Here is an 18,358-nt window from a genome sequence, read left to right as displayed (position 1 = left end):
AAATGAAGATCGGTATCCAGAAGTTGACCATCGAAATAGGTCAGCAGCCAGTATGGGAGCTCTGGTACACCGCAGCTTGAAATGAAGGTCAGTATAGTTCCATTTTATTACACAGTTTTCTATAAAGTGCTGATATTGGTATGCTGGGAAACTACAGAGCAGCACAGAGCAGGGTATGAAAGTGTACCAGAATTTCTGTGTACTGATAGAACACAGATTAATGTAAACAACCCCAGAACAATCACTACTACACATTCAACAGATTGGAATTATCTTTTAATACACTCTTATATGTATAACAAAACTAGAAAACTTTAGTTACAAAATTTCAAAAATATATCTAGTATTAAGAACTTAATACGTGGCAATGGTAAGAATTTCCCTTTAATTTGTGTGGTTACAAAGAAAGCATACTGATCTTTTTCATACTGTAATTACTAGAATTCAAAAATCTGATCAGTAGATTCTGAAATCAAGTGCTATAGTACATTTATAGAATACTATATAAGTCTTTATCAACTCTTTTTTCAAAAAGTGCACACCCTGATTAGTCAATTTCATGTACCTGTTGCTATAAATAAACCATTAACAGTCCAGTCCAGCAATAAAGTCATCCTTGTAGTTTAAAATATGTAAATGACCAACAAGACTTGAAGGGCTGGCATCCACATACTGCAGAATGGTCTGAAATTTGTGAAGCTCTATTATGCAAATTGTAGATTCAGGCACTAAGTCAACCTTGGACCCACTCCTTGCCATCTCCCAGATTTTACTACTGGCCAAGCAGCTATGATAGGCATCCTTACTGATCAATAGTGAAATATAGGATCTGAAGCTGCTTTTTACCAGAGAGTACCTTGAGTTCTTGGACTATGCTGCAAACTGAGTTTATGCAAACTTAGTCACCTACTCTTTAGTTAAGCTGTTGGATAAACCTTTTAGGCTTGCAGAACTCCTAGTAGGACATATTAATGCAGAGTATTATTTGGACTTTTAGAAGCATTCTGCCTAACTTAAAAAAGGACATGAAGGTGCTCCATAGTCATATGTTTGGACACAGTAACACAATGTGATCTCTCTAACAGCTAAGTGTTGCTCATAGCAAGCTCTAAAGGCCCCTTTCACACGGACATTCCAATCCAGTCCGCCTGTCCATTTTTCAGGTGGACCCGATCGGAACCTCCATTCTTCTCTGTGGAGTGGCGTGTGTAAACGGACATACAGTATATCCGTTTACACCCGCCTACATCCAATCCAATCCACCAAAAAGACGGCTGGGGATCCGTTCCCCTTCCATCCAGCAGATCGGATCACATGTCGGGTATAAACAGACAGGCAGTCCATTTAAATTTGGCCGGCCATAGAGGACACGTCGGTGTCCGTGTCTGCATGAGCAGAGCAGACCTATCCGCCTGCCCAGCAGGGATCAGCTGAGATATCCCCTGCTGAGCTAGCGGATCGCAGCTGCAGTTCGCCCCATATGAGGGGCTTAAAACCTGACTCCATGAAAATGAAAAAAAAATCCACCATTGCAGTGGTGTTCCCCTGCACTGTAATTAAGGAGAAATAATTACCTTACCCCTTGCTCCAGCAAATTTACAAAATTTCAAAAATATAGTATCTGATATTATCAAGTCCTTTCAACCATGGGGTATTGTGGCTTAAATATTTGCTTTTACAACTAGCCAAATAAAATATTATCAATTTACTTTTGTTATTTTGACCATATGTTTCTGCCACTATTATGATCTGACCTTGGCTTAAAAAAACAAAACAAAACAAGCCTTACTCAAAAAACTGTGCAGAAGCTCTGTATCTAGGTAATAATGTATTAAAGCAGTCTGAAGGGTTTCAAAAACCTTAAGCTTTCATTCTTGAGTTAGCCAATAAATGGCATCATTCCAACCTCAAACTTCTGCTTTCATCAATGGCTAACATGGTACAATGTTCTGCTGCTTCCATAAAGTGCAAAGTAAAATTTCACTAATGGAAAAAGAAAACATCCTTTAACACATAGGTTTTCAAACAGTAACATGTAACTCAAACATACTCAGAGGACTAATTCCAAAAATGTTAGGGGGTGCTTCTGGCTTCTAAATTAAATGTATATATTGGACTGATCTGAGAAATTACAGTTTGGAAAATAAACATACATGGTTAGGGAGTACTGGTAATAAATTATATATGTCCTGAGGTACTAGGAAAAAGTCTGAATACCACCAGGGGGTACTCATTAAAGCGGAGTTCCACCCACCTTTATTACTTGGTCTTAAACGAAAGATCACCCCTCGTTTTTGGATATACATTATTTTTCTTGCCTTAGTAGTAAGAAGGTAAACTTCTGTCCTAGAGGACAGAAGCCAGTGTGCGTTCTAGAGGACAAATGGGTGACAGGCAATAGACTGGATATGGCGTACGCACTAAAAGCATAGAGGCTGAGCTGTGTCGTCATTTCGGTGGCCACAAGCGGCGGTGCAACTATACCGTAAGAGTACCTTACAGGCATCCGAACCATGTGAGTACCTTATTTTACCAACTTTGCACCTTGTTTTAATGAACACACTAAACTATGATCTATCTCTTGGATTTCTTATATAATCCATGACTGAATGAGAGTTATCACCAGAAGGATTTCCATGCTGGGGCTTATCAGGATCTTTTATGGTAAAGGTTGCTAAGAACAAGAAACACAGAGCTCTTCTTTAGAAGCACGTAGGCTGCTTTGTCAGCCACTTGTATCTGGTGAGTGCACACTTCACCTGGGCACGTGGAAAAAGCACTTATTCACTCAATGAGAAGAAATAGTCACCATACACGTTTTTACACGAGCACGGTGGATTGGGACTACTTATAATGATTTGGCATATTAAGCAATATAGACTTGTATTATTGTATATTATTATATTATTAATGTATAGTTGATCCTTTATTAATATAAATGTGGTAATTGGCTTTTTATAGTGAGAAACTAGCTCCTGCGTTTTGGTATATTTTGTGACACTGGTGTTTATACACTTTAAGGGGCAGCAGGTTCTATTAAAAACTGTATATTTAAATATTTGCAGCATCCAAGGAAGCGCCTTCACAGTGTTGGTTAAATGTGTAAGTTACACTTCTCTACATAGTGTCTGTTCCAAGAAGTGATGCTTTAAAACTCTCCTGCTGTCTGCAGGCTTCCTGCCCCTATGCTCTTGTTACAGCTCTGTCCAGCTCCGTTCAGGCAGTGCTCTTTTCCAGCTTTGTTCTAGCTCTCTCTAATGCTACAGCTTAGCATTTCCTTGCGACTCTTCTTACAGTTCAGTCATGGCTTTTGAACAGTCATTAAGCACACGCCAATGACGCGGGGAGCAGCCAGGAGTGTATTTAAGTAGCATTCTTTGAACAGGCTAGTGCCCTGTTTTCTTATCAGCTACCTGAACACTATAAATAATGAAGCCTGCTATTGCCCGGTTGCTGCTGACCCAACTTCTGCCCTGTCTACTTCTTATTCTTTGCAAACCCAGACTTCTTGTTTACCCTCTGCTTGCTACCTGCCTTCACCCCTGCTTCAAACTCACTACTGTTTTCCTTACAGCCTTGTCTATCGCCTACTCATTGCTGACCTGGACTGCATGTCTACCCTGTGTTTGTAATCTGGCAAGACCCCTGCTTGTATCTGACTGCTTTTTGCTAGCTGTTTGTCTTGATCCCTTCTACGATCAGACTAATCTTTAGTTTTCTGCCTTGCCCTCTCTCTGCACAGTAGCAGGACTTCCACCAGGGGCCTCGACCTGGGGCCAGTTTGTAGAAAACAAATCTAGGGCGACTAGGGTTCATGGCCATTATCCACTGCAGGGTGCTCTGGTGAAGACTGAATTGTATTCAGACCCCATGCTTTGGGTGAACCTGTATCACTTGCAAGGAGGCACCATGTCAGCTCTACTCATAGCAATCCTAGGGGCCGACCACTTCAAATTTAAGCTATAAAGAACATAACGGGGATCACAAATGTGTCGGCATCAAGTGCGTAAGGAGAGAGCTGCATTTTTAAAGCAGTTTACAGTATATAGTAAAGGATGCCACGAGACATACAGAACATACATACTACACTTTCCTTCACTTAATGTATTACATTATTTTTATGATCTTCTTCCTTAAGTTCAGTGTAAATTAGAAAACCAAAATCCACCTCATTACCAACTTGGTGAATGCTATATAGATCATGGGTCCTTATTTTAAGGAAAAAAAGACTAGTTTGACCAGCTACAGATGCTATATTATAGGGAAGTATTTAAAAGTAAGTGAAAATGGCAAGTGCTCTCAGGCTTAAAGTGCTTGTGTGTTATGATTTCTGTCATTCAAGATTCCTCTTCAGTGCTGCATTCTTCATTAACAAGAAGAATATGATCCCTTTCTTGATAGCCAAAACACAGCAAGAACCTGCAATGAAATGAACATTAAACATTAGTGACAATTGTTAGCAATGTTCTCTTCCTAAAGGGTACATGCACTTTAAAGTGAATTATCCCATCTGCTGCTGCCCCCCCGCTATCAAAAATAAATATGAGTTATACTTCTGTAGCTCTGCCCATATTTTCATTGTGTGGCCTACCGAGCACTACACATCCCCTCTTTATAGGAATGCACAGATTCCTGTTTTTTAAGAGCTAGTACAAGTACAGGTACTAGTGCTCAAGTACTCGCTGATACTAATTACCGATATTGTGCAGTGCGATTTGAGCCCATACAAAATTAATGGGCTCAAATTGTATGGCAAAGAATTGCATGTGATTTGAACAGGAATGCTGTGCGATTCCTGTCTTAATCACATATGGTTTCCCACACTGCAAGAGAAGAGAGGGAGGGGGAGAATGGCGCCAAGCCGACAATAGTGTAGCAATGTTTATTCAATAAAAGTATTGCACTCACAGACATCGCTGGTGACAGGCATAAAACATCCTCAGCGTGGAGCCCCCAGTCCAAAGTTCAGTCCCCGCTGGAGAAAGTGCTGTGATACCGAAGTAGGAATCCAGGCAAGCCACGGGGAGCTGCCGTGGAAGACTCAATCTATCCAAGCAACTGTCAGATGTCTAGGATGCTGTGGCCAATCAGAACGCGTTTTAGAGGCAAAACCACACCTCCTTCATCACCCTTGATACAGTGTAACAAATTGGGCTGCTCCAGGTAGATAGGCAAGTCTGTATTCAAGTGAAGGGTAATGAATGCGGTGCACGCCCTGTCACCACAGCAGAAGCATGTGTACGTAAACGAAGGATGGCCGCACTCCCATACACAATGCAATAAGATTTATTTTCAAAATATAAAAACAGCACTGGAATGGTACAAATAGGGGGAAGCAGGCTGTGACAAAACAGGCCCATCGTGTGAAATGCATTACCTGCTTCCCCCTGTTTGTACTATTCCAGTGCTGTTTTTATATTTTGAAAATAAACCTTGGTGTCGCGAGTACTCAAAGTATTGGTTTTAGATATAGGAGCATTTGCACGAGTACAAGTACTTGTGCAAATGCTTAGTATCTGCAAAGATACCGATATCGGTGCAACTCTACCTCTTTAGACATCTCCTCTGTCCTGAATCATTTCACGGACATATGCACAGCTCAGATTCCATTCTCTTCAATATAAGGCCCAGGAACCTATGGAAGTGAAAGGCCTGGTTGTATGCCAAGAAATTTTCCAAAAAGGGTCTGGGCAGCATTTTCTTGGCAGTGTCTACTCGTACACATAAATAAACATGGGACTGTGGCACCACCTTTTAAAAACAGCTGGATTGGACAATGCTGCCCAAGGTAAGCTTGCAATTAACATCCACTTTCCAAACACAGGAGGACACAGCTTGCCGATGTACAGGCACAAGTAAAAAAGATGAAGGCTGCACTCCCTTGCTCTTCAGTGCAACAATTTTTTTTAAAACAGTTCATAAAAGCAGCTCAATGGTACAAAAGTAAACACGGGGGAGAGAGAGACAGGGCAGTGCAGCCATCCGGATTTTTTACTTGTGTTGTGTAGATGGGCGATTAAGGGGCTTCCCAAACACCCCATTGGGCTTTACTTAGTAGAAACAAAGCAATTTAATTACTGTTGTTTATTGGAATTATTGGCCCTATAAGCAGTAGTCACACAGTGTGTGTAAGCCATTGGCTGCTCCACCTAACACAGTGCAAAACATCCTAATAGAATATACAGAACATCTCAGAGGGAACGTGTCCTACTGGAATGCTCTTCACTGCTTTTGGGAGTTCAGCAGCGGGTGTGTGACCATTAAAAAGGCCATCTACCCTAAGGCAGTAACAGAAAATGCTTGGTTATTCCAATACTCCTGATACAATTGTTCTTTGTTCTTGCTTCATTAACCACTTCAAGACCGCCGCACGATGATGTACGTCCAAACTTTGAACGGGGATATCGTTGTTATGGCAGCAGCTAGCTGCCATAACCCCGGTTTCCCCATTTTACGTGCGGCGGCCGGCTTTCAGATAAAAGTGGTCCCTGCAGCGGATGCGCCGCGAGATCACTTTTATCGGTGGCGGGAGAGGGGCCCCCCCCTCCCACCGCGATCCGGTGCCCTCCGCCGCTTACCGGAGCCGTCGGTAGCGGCGGAGGCGATCGTGTCCTGCTCCGTGGTTTGTCTGGAGATGAGTGAGGCCAAGATGGCGCTCACTCGTCTCCATGACACTGCTGGGCGGAAGCGACGTCAAAACGTCACTTCCGTCCACGCCTCTTAAAGGCACATTTTTTCAAATGTCATTTTTCTAAATGACTTTTTTTTTTAAATTGCATTTTAGTGTAAATATGAGATCTGAGGTCTTTTTGACCCCAGATCTCATATTTAAGAGGTCCTGCCATGCTTTTTTCTATTACAAGGGATGTTTACATTCCTTGTAATAGGAATAAAAGTGACACCATTTTTTTTTTTAAAAAAACAGTGTATAAATAAATAAAATATTGTAAAATAAATAATAAAAATAAAAAAAAAATTTTTAAAACCCCCCAGTCCCGACGAGCTCGCGCACAGAAGCGAACGCATAGGCGAGTAGCGCCCACATATGAAAACGGTGGTCAAACCACACATGTGAGGTATCGCAGCGACCGGTAGAGCGAGGGCAATAATTCTAGCCCTAGACCCCCTCTGTACCGCAAAATATGCAACCTGTAGAATTTTTTAAACGTCGCCTATGGAGATTTTTGAGGGTAAAAGTTTGACGCCATTCCACGAGCGGGCGCAATTTTCAAGCGTGACATGTTGGGTATCAATTTACTTGGCGTAACATTATATTTCACAATATAAAAAAAAATTGGGCTAACTTTACTGTTGTCTTATTTTTTTATTCAAAAAAGTGAATTTTTTCCAAAAAAAGTGCGCTTTTAAGACCGCTGCGCAAATACGGTGCAAAAAAAAGTATTGCAATGACCGCCATTTTATTCTCTAGGGTGTTAGAAGAAAAACCATATATAATGTTTGGGGGTTCTAAGTAATTTTCTAGCAGAAAAACCTGTTTTAAACATGTAAACACCTAAAATCCAAAACGAGGCTTATCCTTAAGTGGTTAAGGGAACGACTGTACCAAAATTAGACAAATCACGTCAGTATTTGTCCGTGTATTACAATCTTTACTGAAAGCAAGTAAAAGTCTATCTCAACGAGCAATAAATTCATAACCATACAGAACAGTATCCCCCCCCCCTAATCTAATTTAATCATTAACCAAATTCACAGCTTGTGTCCATCACAAGCTTATCCTGTTTAACAAAGAGGCCTTTAGAATCAGAATTACATAACGTCTAATTTTTACAAAAAATGTAATTGGTTGATGAGGTAAAGTATGTACTGTATATAAAATACTTTAACTAGAAAATTTGATATCTGTGTAAATACCACAAACATAGCTTCTTACCACACTACTCCTATCGGAATTAAGCAAAGCGCAGCTGACAACAGGAAACAAAAGCCAGGAAACCACAAGACAGTGGCTGCATAGATGCTGTTGTAAAAAGTGATGGTTAAGCTTCCAGTTAAATTCTCCAGACAGGCGATGCATGCAAACAGAGCTCCTGAAACAGACGAAATAAGGAAGCTGTGTTAAAAAAGACTGGGGGTCAAATGTATCAAGTAAAAGTGAAGTCTAACATTAATCAAGATAGCTACTAGTGAGCGGGATTTGCATACAAGGCTTGATTTGTATTTTGTACCTTGTAGACCAGGGGTCTCCAAACTGCAACCCGAGGTCCAAATGTGGCCCTTTGCCAGCCGTTATCTGGCCCTTGGGGCACTATTCCTCCCACTGACACCAACAATGGGGCACTATTTCTTCCACCAATACCAATGATGGGATACTATTCCTCCTACTAATATTGACCTCTAACCCTGAGGCCATATTTATTCTCACTCATGTTGAGCCCGTGACATTTTCTACCTCTGCTGGCCACAATCCGGCCCTCCTAAAGTCTGAGGGACAATAAACTGGCCCTTTGCTTGAAATGTTTGGTGACCCCTGTTGTAGACGGATAATAAGTGATAGAAGCCTTGTGTCAATATATAGTTATGGAACTTGGGTATTGTTATGTCATTCCCAGAGGACCCAGCATGAAAGAGCCTCCATTCCATGATCAATGTAATCACTAAATGAAAGGGCCTATCTACCCAAAACTATGGGATCCATAGGGAGCAGCATTATGATCTGACTGAGGGCATACTGCTGCTTTAAAGAAAAAAACACTGCCACATTTATAAAATACTGCGATATACAGTAATTTTATTACTAGATTTACATTATCTTTAACTTATACCTCCTCCAAATCTAATGCAAATGCCATTTTGTCCTTTTCTTGAGTGGTCTGGCGATGGGATTTTGCCTAAGTTAACAACTTCCTTCAAGCCCATGCTCACTTTCACATATTTTTTAAAGGGTTATAATTATTTGTATGTCTAAAAAAATTTATTTTACCTTTATTTGACACAGTGCTATTTGTAACAGACTCAAGGTTTTGCCCAGCTGTTTGGTGGGGGCTGGGCTCAAAGGTACAATTCGGAATTATTATTGTGGAGCTCCACCCAAAAGTGGAAGCTCAGCTTATCTGCCCCCCCAGTGTCACAATTGACACTTTTCAGGGGGAGTGGGTATCTGGTTTTGTCAGATCCCACTTCTAGGTGATCTCGCTGCAGCGAGATCACCAGGAAGTCCGGCCCCCCTCCTCCTTCCCCCACCGGGCCATTCAGAAAGTGCAGCACACTTTGTGCATGCGCAGTAGGGAACCAGCTGTGAAGCCACAAGGCTTCACTGCCAAACTCCCCTACAAGCAATGGCAGCGGCAGCAACCAAGAGACAAAGGAAAAAAATTGCATGGGGATGCTGGATTCCTGGACAGGTAAGTGTACCAAAATTAAAAGTCAGCAGCTACAGTATTTGTACCTGCTGACTTTTAATTTTTTTCTGCAGGAGCCTGGACCTCCTCTTTGAGGAAAGGGGAAGGCTACGAGGTTAACAAATGATTGTTCATTACAGATCGGGGGTAAATGAGCAAGGGAGCATGTACTGTATAACCAAAGTCCCGCTACAAAATTACAAAACCCTCTAAGTCAGGAACATAACTTTTGATCATAGGGTCCCACAGCAGAATTCTGATGGGGCCATTAGCTAATTCTCAGCTGGCAGTGTCAACTGTGACAATATGGGGGAGATTTACTAAAACTGGTGCACACAGAATATGGAGTAACCAATCAGCTTCTAAATTCAGCATGTTCAATTAAGCTTTGATAATAAAACATAGAAGCTGATTGGTAACTATGCACAGCTGCACCAGATTCAGTGCAGTTTTGATAAATTTACCCCTATGTGTCATTTTTTTTTTAATATAACGTATGCCTTAGGCTAGGTTCACACTTCTTCAGTTGCGGGACTGTGTGTAAACTGCAGGTTTTCCTGTATCCACAGCAAAAAACGCACTGCTGTCTGAAGGCACCCCCACACACTGAAAACCGCAGCGCCTTTTTCCATGCTGGGAACCACAAAGCATTATGTGGTTTCCCTGTGGCTGCGATTTTGTAAAAGGTGCAAGGACATTTTCCCTGCATTTTTCATAAGTACAGCAGGCCATGCAATGAACGGGCTGCTGTGTCCATGTAAATGCGGCCGTACGGAAAGCGCAGTAGTGTGAACCTGGCCTAAATCAAAAAAGGGCAGCAAGAAAGTTGTCAGCATAGTCAGGGAACAGTCCTTTGGATAAAAATTATAGTTGAAGTAGTAGTAATAATAATAATAATAGTTTTTACTGCACAAAGGGGATCTGTGACCAACATAGACCCTAAAGTCTGCCTTTTGTTCTTATACAATGGATTGGGGGTCAGCAACCTGTATATGGCAGACAGGTGACTGGTACATTGCGGTCCGAGCTTGCTGACCCACCATTCCAGAGCATCAAACAAAATGCAGAGGGACTACTTGTAAAGTTGGAGCTGTAGTAGGGAGCAAGAGCTGCATAATCTGATGCCTCCTCTGTAGTGCTGGCTCCTGTCACATGCGGAGTGATACCAACTGTACTTCATCTCTTATCCTGGCTAGCAGTTTCCAAGTGCCCTGCAACCTTGTACACTACAGCACAGCAAATAAGGGGTGAAAGCAGGCAGCGTTGTGTTGCTTTCTTACCACCTGCTTTAACCCCTTGGACCCCGCAGAAGCATGCAGTTTATTTGAATGGGTCATGATTGACAGGTTGTTGCACCCACCAAAAACAACAGGGAGCCCAATTCCTGCTGCAACATGTGTATACCTTTGGCTGCTGCCTCAGCAGCTACAGGGGGTAGAGATTGGGGTGGTAAAACCGTGACTCAACTGCGACTGCCACACGGTAGTACGGCAATTGGAGGTTTAAATCAGGTATGAGGAGGCGAAACTGTGCCTGGTGATCTTTGCCTTCTCCCATGTTGTTCATAGATAGATCCGATTTGGACTGCAAGCAATACACAGGGTGCCATGAAGAGGCCTTGCAGCTTATGCATGCGTTTGCAAATGCGTGCTAACTAAACCCCTGTTTTTAACGCAGACTGTTGGACAGGTTAATTCAGTTGGTCAGCAGACTGGTTGGTGAGTTGAGCTGGGAATGTTCTCTGGTTTTGTCTTTCATGCGTTTGCCCCTCTATGTGCTCCTTGCTGTGAAGGCCAGTTATAGGTGGGGGCAGGGGCCTTTGTTTCAGATAGATCTCCACCTCTTTAATGTTGCCTAACCCTGCTTCACAGTTTAGTTTTCCTAAACAGAGGCTCAGCTTCTATCCTAGGCCCCATAGCAGCTGCGTGGCCAGCATATATTGAGAACCACTGTTCTCAATATATGTTCTGCCTTTCAGTACCTATTTTAATTTTTGATACTTTCTCTAAATACATAATCATTAAGCTGATGAAAAGACGTCAACTTTTTAAATAGCAACTCTACCCAAAGCTGATTATTCAGTTTTGGGTTGAATTATAGGTTTTACTCCTGTAGTCCTAGGTTATCACCTCTTGCATTCATAACTTTGGGCCATCCACAGTAGAGGGTGGTTGAAAACATCAGACACGAGACATGTCACATCTGCAGTGCTGTAGCATTGCTGGTCCTTCAAAGCGGAAACTTCCTCTTTAAGGGCCTATTTCAAGGAATTAACGTGGTATCAAACCAACCAGAATCAACCGATTTTTAAAAAATGTATTTATGGGTAGACTTATTCTTTCATTTCACTTTGTATATATTCTGATTGTGCTCACAGAGTGTGTATAACATTTTACCTTGTTCATTATCCAAAACTATTTTGGACATCATTGATCTCAGCACTGGAAGAGGCATGGCAGAAAACAGAAGAGGGACTCTCACTGTAAAAAAAAGTTTAACATATCAGACATTAATTATTAAAACACCTATAAGGAATAAAAACATTATTACACATTTCATCTGTTATTGTTATTAACACAGTTTTAGAAATTCTCCTTGTGTGACATATTAAGAGAAAATATGGATTGCCAATAAAGCTGACTATACACTAGAAGCATTGACCAAATGCCTGACCATATATCAGTTTTAAAGGATAAGTTCACCTTTTCCCAAAAAAATAAATAAACACACATTTTTTTGCAGGTAAAAAAATGTGCATTTATTATTTTTTGTTGCAGGAGCCTGTAAAGCATTGCACCAGTGATCAGCAGATTGCTGGTGCCCCTCAGGTCTTCTGGAGATCTGTCACTGTATCGGCTTCCTCATACCCCATATGAGGAAGCCAATACATGCCGACAAGAAGAATAAATCAACTATCACAACGCTCACAGCACTGCGGTAGTTCATGGAAAACTACAAGCCAACAGCCGCAAAGGCTGCCGGACCTTGTTGTTTTCTATTCACAGAGAGCTGTGTATGTGCGGCCGGGTGGGCAGTGCCCCCCACGGCTGCATTTTTTAAAAATTCTGACAGCTGGAGGGGAGAAGATTCCTCGCTAGCTGTCACAGCAGGGGAGCGGGAGGTGTGGGGGTCGGTGCATTCATAACATGTTACACCCCGATTATGGGTGTAACATGTTATGAAAGGTGAACTTATCCTTTAACTTTGTTGCTAAAAAAGCCTTTATTGTTGCGGGGGACTGTACCAAAATTTCCCCACATACACTGCTGTGGAAAAATCCTCAGTTGCCACAATTTTTCACTTACCAAGACCTGGTCATATGGACCAAATCTGGCATAAAAAAAGTGAGAGATATTCAGGTCAATTTACTAAAACCTGGAGAGTGCAAAATCTAGTGCAGCTGTGCATGGTAGCCAATCAGCTTCTAACTTTAGCTTGTTCAATTACCTTTGATAATAAAACCTGGAAGTTAATTGGTTTCTATGCAGAGCCACACCAGATTATGCACTCTCCAGCTTCAGTAAATCAACCCCATTGTGTGTAATGGAAAGCTCCTCCAGATTGATGCCTTGAAAACTAAATTTCATCTACCCAATACTCATTTGTTTTGCTATTTACAACTTAGGCATGCATATACCACTCAATTTAGTGCGTCGCCTCTTCAGGTTCAAGCGAGTGTCTGGAAACATTGCTTAGAGATGACTCTTTAGATAAGGCCCTCTCCATTACTTACAAGCAATTGTGAGGTTTTATGGGAGAAAAAAACGCGCTTAAAATGAAAGCAGCATTGAAGCTACACGGACAGCTGCGACTCAAATGTGTGATATCACAAAAACAGCATAATATGGAACAGAGTCATGCTTAACACATACAGCATAAAACATCTAATCGTGAACAGTCCTCCTTATTGGAAAGGTGATGTAAAGAGCAGGGTGATAGGTAGACAGCAGTGCCAAAATCTTGAAATTAGTGGTCCACGTTTAGACTTTCAGACACAGTACAGTCCCCTCCAATCCCCTGTGTAATGAACACCATACGAGACCACCACCGATGATAAGAAATGTCTGCTTACCAGATGTACTGGACCTTTAAAAAGGCCAGTAACGCTTGTGGCTGATTACCCTGCCAGGGCCTTTGGATTGCAATCTGACCAAGGATCAATAGTCCTGCAGGCAATCCCTCTCTCTCCAGATGTTAGGAACGTCCCACTCGAAAATAATAGAAGAGACTCCACATGGGGCACCAGGACGACGTCAATCTCTGACTAAACGCTTAGGGAGGATGATGTGTTGACATCATCGCGACTTACAAGTCCCAGAAGCGCGGGGGCGCTCGTTGTATGTTTTTACCGGCCTGTGTTTTTACTATTCCTCTGTGTGTGGGAGGTGCTTTTAACCAATAAATCGTTGGATTTACATGATGTGGAGTCTCTTCTATTATTTTCAAGTGGGACGTTCCTAACATCTGGAAAGAGAGGGATCGCCCGCAGGACTACTGATCCTTGGTCAGACTGCAATCCAAAGTCCCTGGCGGGATAATCAGCCACAAGCGTTACTGGCCTTTTTAAATGTCCAGTACATCTGGTAAGCAGATATTATCATCGGTGGTGGTCTTGTATGGTGTCCATTACACAGGGGATTGGAAAGGACTGTACTGTGTCTGAAAGTGTACACATAGACTACCAGTTTCAAGATTTTGGCACTGCTGTCTACCTATCACCCTGCTCTTTATATCACTTTTCCAATAAGGAGGACTGTTCACTATTAGATGTTTTATGCTATATATGTTTAGTGAGGTTGACAAGCTACTTGCACGCTGTAGAGCTGCTTGGGAGGCGGTGTTCCCCCAGATGGACGGGGGTGACTGGGATGATGTTTGGGAGATTAATTTCTCCAGATTAGTGTCGGCCAGAGATCATCTTATCCAATATAAATTTCTACACCGTATATACCGGACCCTGGCCAGATTGACTAAAATTTTTCCTACCCAGTCGCCCAGTTGCTGGTGATGCACGTCAAACAGTGCAGACTTCCTCCACATCCTTTGGGAGTGTGCAGCTATCAAATGTTTTTGGTGTGGAGTTACTGAATGTATAGGGGAGATTACAACACTGTGTGTGCGGTTGGAAGTGGAGACCTGCCTTTTGGGTTTCGTTGATGCCCTAGCCCCCAGAAATGTGACACGTACGCTATTGACTTTATTGTTTTATTATGCTAGGAAATTATTAGTACTTTCCTGGAAAAAGCCTAATCCCCTGACTGTTCCAGCATGGAAGGCACTCATTAATAAAGCCATCCCTCTATATAAAGCCACGTATACCAGTAGAGGTATACCTCATAAGTTTGATAAAGTGTGGAGTGGATGGATGCATAGTGCATCCACGGTGTCTGATTAAATGGATGTATTCTATTACCGGTGGGAATTTAATTTTATGTCCGGTATGCAGATGGGTGGTTATTGATCATCGTTCGTTAAATATTATTGATATGGAGATGTGGACCTGAGCATTACATCTGTGGTTCAAGTGTCAATGGGTGATGGCGGGTCATATGCCATAGATTTGTGGAGCTAAAATAATGACATTGTATGATGCTGAATTTAAGTACATATAATACATACTGGTATTATGGTCTTATTTCAAGCCTCAGAGTTATACTGCGGGCCCAATTCTGAGACGTGTTCTGAGTTTTAATTTTTGAATGTTGTTGGAGAGTGAGGTCTGGTGTCAGACTGACTCTCACTTGTTATGTGTTTGTTTCTTGTATGTTATCTGAAAATTACAATAAAAATAATTTTTAAAAAAAGCCTTTATTAGTGGTACCCAATGCAGTCACAGAACACAATTATGGTTAAAACCCTCTAAAGGTGGCCATAAGCTCTACCACTGGTGTCCAACTTGGGCCAGAAGACCATATGTGGCACTTTGGTACTTGCTGCATGGCTCTTTGCAGACCCTAGCAGTCAGTAATGAGGCTTTATCTGACTTACTGCAGATTCTAATTCGAAGCTCACCGTGTGCAGTGAAATAAGAGTAAGCAATTTCAGTACAGAAGAGAGGTCTGTACAATTGTGCAAGACTGATGGATGGAGTTCAGCTTTAACTCTTTGAAGGCAATACCATCATGGCTGAGATAGAAGCCGTGGAATGTTAACTTGCTAGTTTCCTGTGTAGATGGTAGGCTTCTGAATTAAACTAGTGACCCGAATAATGCAATAAGTGTTCAACAACATATAGAGAAAGGCTGATGTCTGAAGATTATAGTACTGCTGTATAACCAAAAAGCAGTAATATATATAACTTTGATAAGAGGGAATGAGTCAGCACTTATCAAATTATTAAAGGTTTGCTAATGAAACGGACTTCTGGTTTTATGGTATCACTTAATACCTTTCCTTTACTACAGGCTTTTAAAGTGGATTTCCAACCAAAAAGATGTTGGTTTTTTTTTTTGCATAATGATTATTATTCATTTTTTGGCATATGGTACCCACAGTATAGACTACAAAATACAAACGGTAGATTCTGAGTTAAAGTGTTACTAAACCCAGGACCCTGCATTCACTATATCTGGTCCCCCACAATACACAGAACATGGAAATGCAATAGTTTTAGTAAATACAAACTGCTAAATACCTTTTCTCATCAGCAGTTAGAACAGTCTTGTGACTTCTATCAGTGTCTGGTAAAAGCTTGTAGGAGGAGTTTTCATACTGCATTGACTGTCCTATCAGGATCCAGGACCCCTGACCCTCTGTATGGACAGTGCTGATAGGCCCTGTGCTGATCACATGCACTCAACCAAGGGAAAAAAAACTCTCTAGCAATACATACCAAACTGAGCGTGTGAAGCCTGACTCCAGTAACTCTGTCTTATCTGGACCTGTTCTGGAGTCAGTGGAAGAAGAGGAGGATCTATGCATACAGGATCACACAGCCTTTTTACACAATGTGGAGGATTAACCCCTTAGGTACCACAGTAAATATAACAAGCATGCTTTACTGCATATACAGACTGATTTTAATGTTGTGGGTTTAGTAACACTTTAAAGGAGTGAAATTCAGAAGTTGGGTGAGCCAACAATTATACTACAAACAGTATAACCTGAAAAAGGAAAAAAAAAAAGGTGAGGGGAGGAGTGGAGAGGAAGGGGAAAAAGGTAATAGGTAAAGGATCCCTTAGTTAAGTACTACGTTGTTAAGAAGTCCACCAAATACAGCTCTAGAGCAGCTTATCTGAAGTGGACAGTTGTACCTAGCAAGGGTAGGGGTATAAAAGGATTTATAAAGGTGGTGTTCAGGGGACAAAGGGGCAGGAAAGAAAGAAAGCAAGGAAAGATAAAAAAAAAAGGGGGGGGGGTAAGAGCAGGGGTGGATGAAGGGCTTCAGGGGGGCCTGGATAACTTGTCTGTTTTTCCCTTACCCTGCCAGCCTGCCAAGGCCTCCAGAGTCAGACCAGGGTCAAGGGTGAACCTGCCATATGTAATCATTCCAATTATATAATGTTTGTGTACTTTGTACTGAGTTGAGTATTTTTAATTTTAGGATAAGGCTTGTTTACCTTTTTAGACCTGTAATGTTTAATTTAGAAATCTGCTGAAAAGACAAAAACCATCCTACTGTTTATTTAGAAGGATTGAAGGAAGTGACAAAGTTCAGCAGGGTGTTTGGGGACACAGCTGACAATTTAAATAGAAATTGATTACAACAGAAAAAATATGGGAGAGTGTCAGGTAGTCAGAAAAAATGATCCTTCTAACACGTAGAATGAAGAGATGTGAGTATTCTCGTAAAACCAAACATTGGAAAGGATCATTGCTGGGGACTTCTGTCTGAGTTTTCTTTTTTTGAGGGATGAGATGTGCAAAAGGACAAGCAAGAACTGAGCCATTACCTCTAGTAGATGTTTTTAAGAGAATGCCGAAAACAAAAAAGTGACCCCCACCCCCACCCCCCCGAGAATGCACAAAATCACATATATGATATTTTTCTTTTCCCAAAGCTGAACTCTGGACATTACCCCCCCCCCCCCCCCCCCATCTAATTGCTATTTACTAGGGTTGCACCAATACTGATACTGGTATCAGTGCAGATACTAAGCATTTGCACAAGTATCAATACTTGTGCAAATGCTCTGATACCTGAAACTGATACTTTCAAGCTCAGTTCTTTCAGCTGTCAGCGGGATTCCCCCACTGACAGCTGAAATGTAAAAAAAAATGGCAATTACTGGTTGTTAAGGAGCGGGGCCACCACGTCTTCCTGGCGGTATGATTATGTCAGATTTTTGCGTCTCAAAGCAGTACAATTATTATTCTTAGCAATAACACACTTAAAGCTGTCCACCAAGAGTCTAGTAGATATCCCGGATATGATGAAGTTTGAAACACAAAATCATAAATTATAATATAATATAAATAAATATAAATAATTATAAAAAAATAATAATATAATAATAATAAAATTAATTTCCCCACGATTCACTATCGCGCAATTCTGCAAGTGTTCTAATATACTATCACTGTTTTCTAGCTGGTCTAAAACCACTTTTGACATAAAGGGACACTTTTTGGTTGCTATGGACAATCTCCAGTTTCCAGGCAGAAAGAACAGTATATATAATATAAAACTGCATGCAGGGCACTAGACAAAGCACTGGGGACAAAAGGGATGTGAAATAATTTCATACGGTAATGTAATCTGTAAGATTACAATGTACTGTATGTGTTATGATTTTTCACTGTTTTGAATTTGCCGCCAGGCTCAGCTCCCATGCGTCACGACGCTCGCAGGGAACGGAGCCCGGCACACAGAGGCATCGGGCGGAGGACAGAGCCCGCAGACACAGCGGGGGGACATTGCAGGATCCTGGTGACAAGGTAAGTATACCACACCAGGATCCTGCAATGCAATCCCGAGTGTGGCTCGGGGTTACCGCTAATGGTGCTGAAATTTAACTCTCACACTCGGGAAAACCGTCAGGGAGGTTAACAACCAA

The 18,358-nt window shown here is 41.7% G+C and overlaps 1 protein-coding gene across 1 annotated transcript in view; it reads right to left on the bottom strand.

The window, feature by feature from the left end:
- Positions 1-254: 254 nt before the first annotated feature.
- The window catches only part of SLC46A3 (solute carrier family 46 member 3), a 55,535-nt gene continuing 37,431 nt past the window's right edge, over positions 255-18,358 (bottom strand). The window contains exons 4-6 of the mRNA XM_073613370.1: positions 11,759-11,842; positions 7,895-8,051; positions 255-4,419 (exon numbers count right to left, since the gene is read on the bottom strand). Of these exons, the coding sequence (XP_073469471.1) occupies positions 4,338-4,419; positions 7,895-8,051; positions 11,759-11,842 (323 nt within the window). The 3' untranslated portion in view covers positions 255-4,337. The remainder of the gene's footprint in view (positions 4,420-7,894; positions 8,052-11,758; positions 11,843-18,358) is intronic.

Source organism: Aquarana catesbeiana, linkage group LG02 (assembly GCF_042186555.1).
Source record: "Aquarana catesbeiana isolate 2022-GZ linkage group LG02, ASM4218655v1, whole genome shotgun sequence".
NCBI lineage: Eukaryota > Metazoa > Chordata > Amphibia > Anura > Ranidae > Aquarana > Aquarana catesbeiana.
Note: the sequence above shows the minus strand (reverse complement) of the source record. Positions and strands in the feature narration are given on the sequence as shown.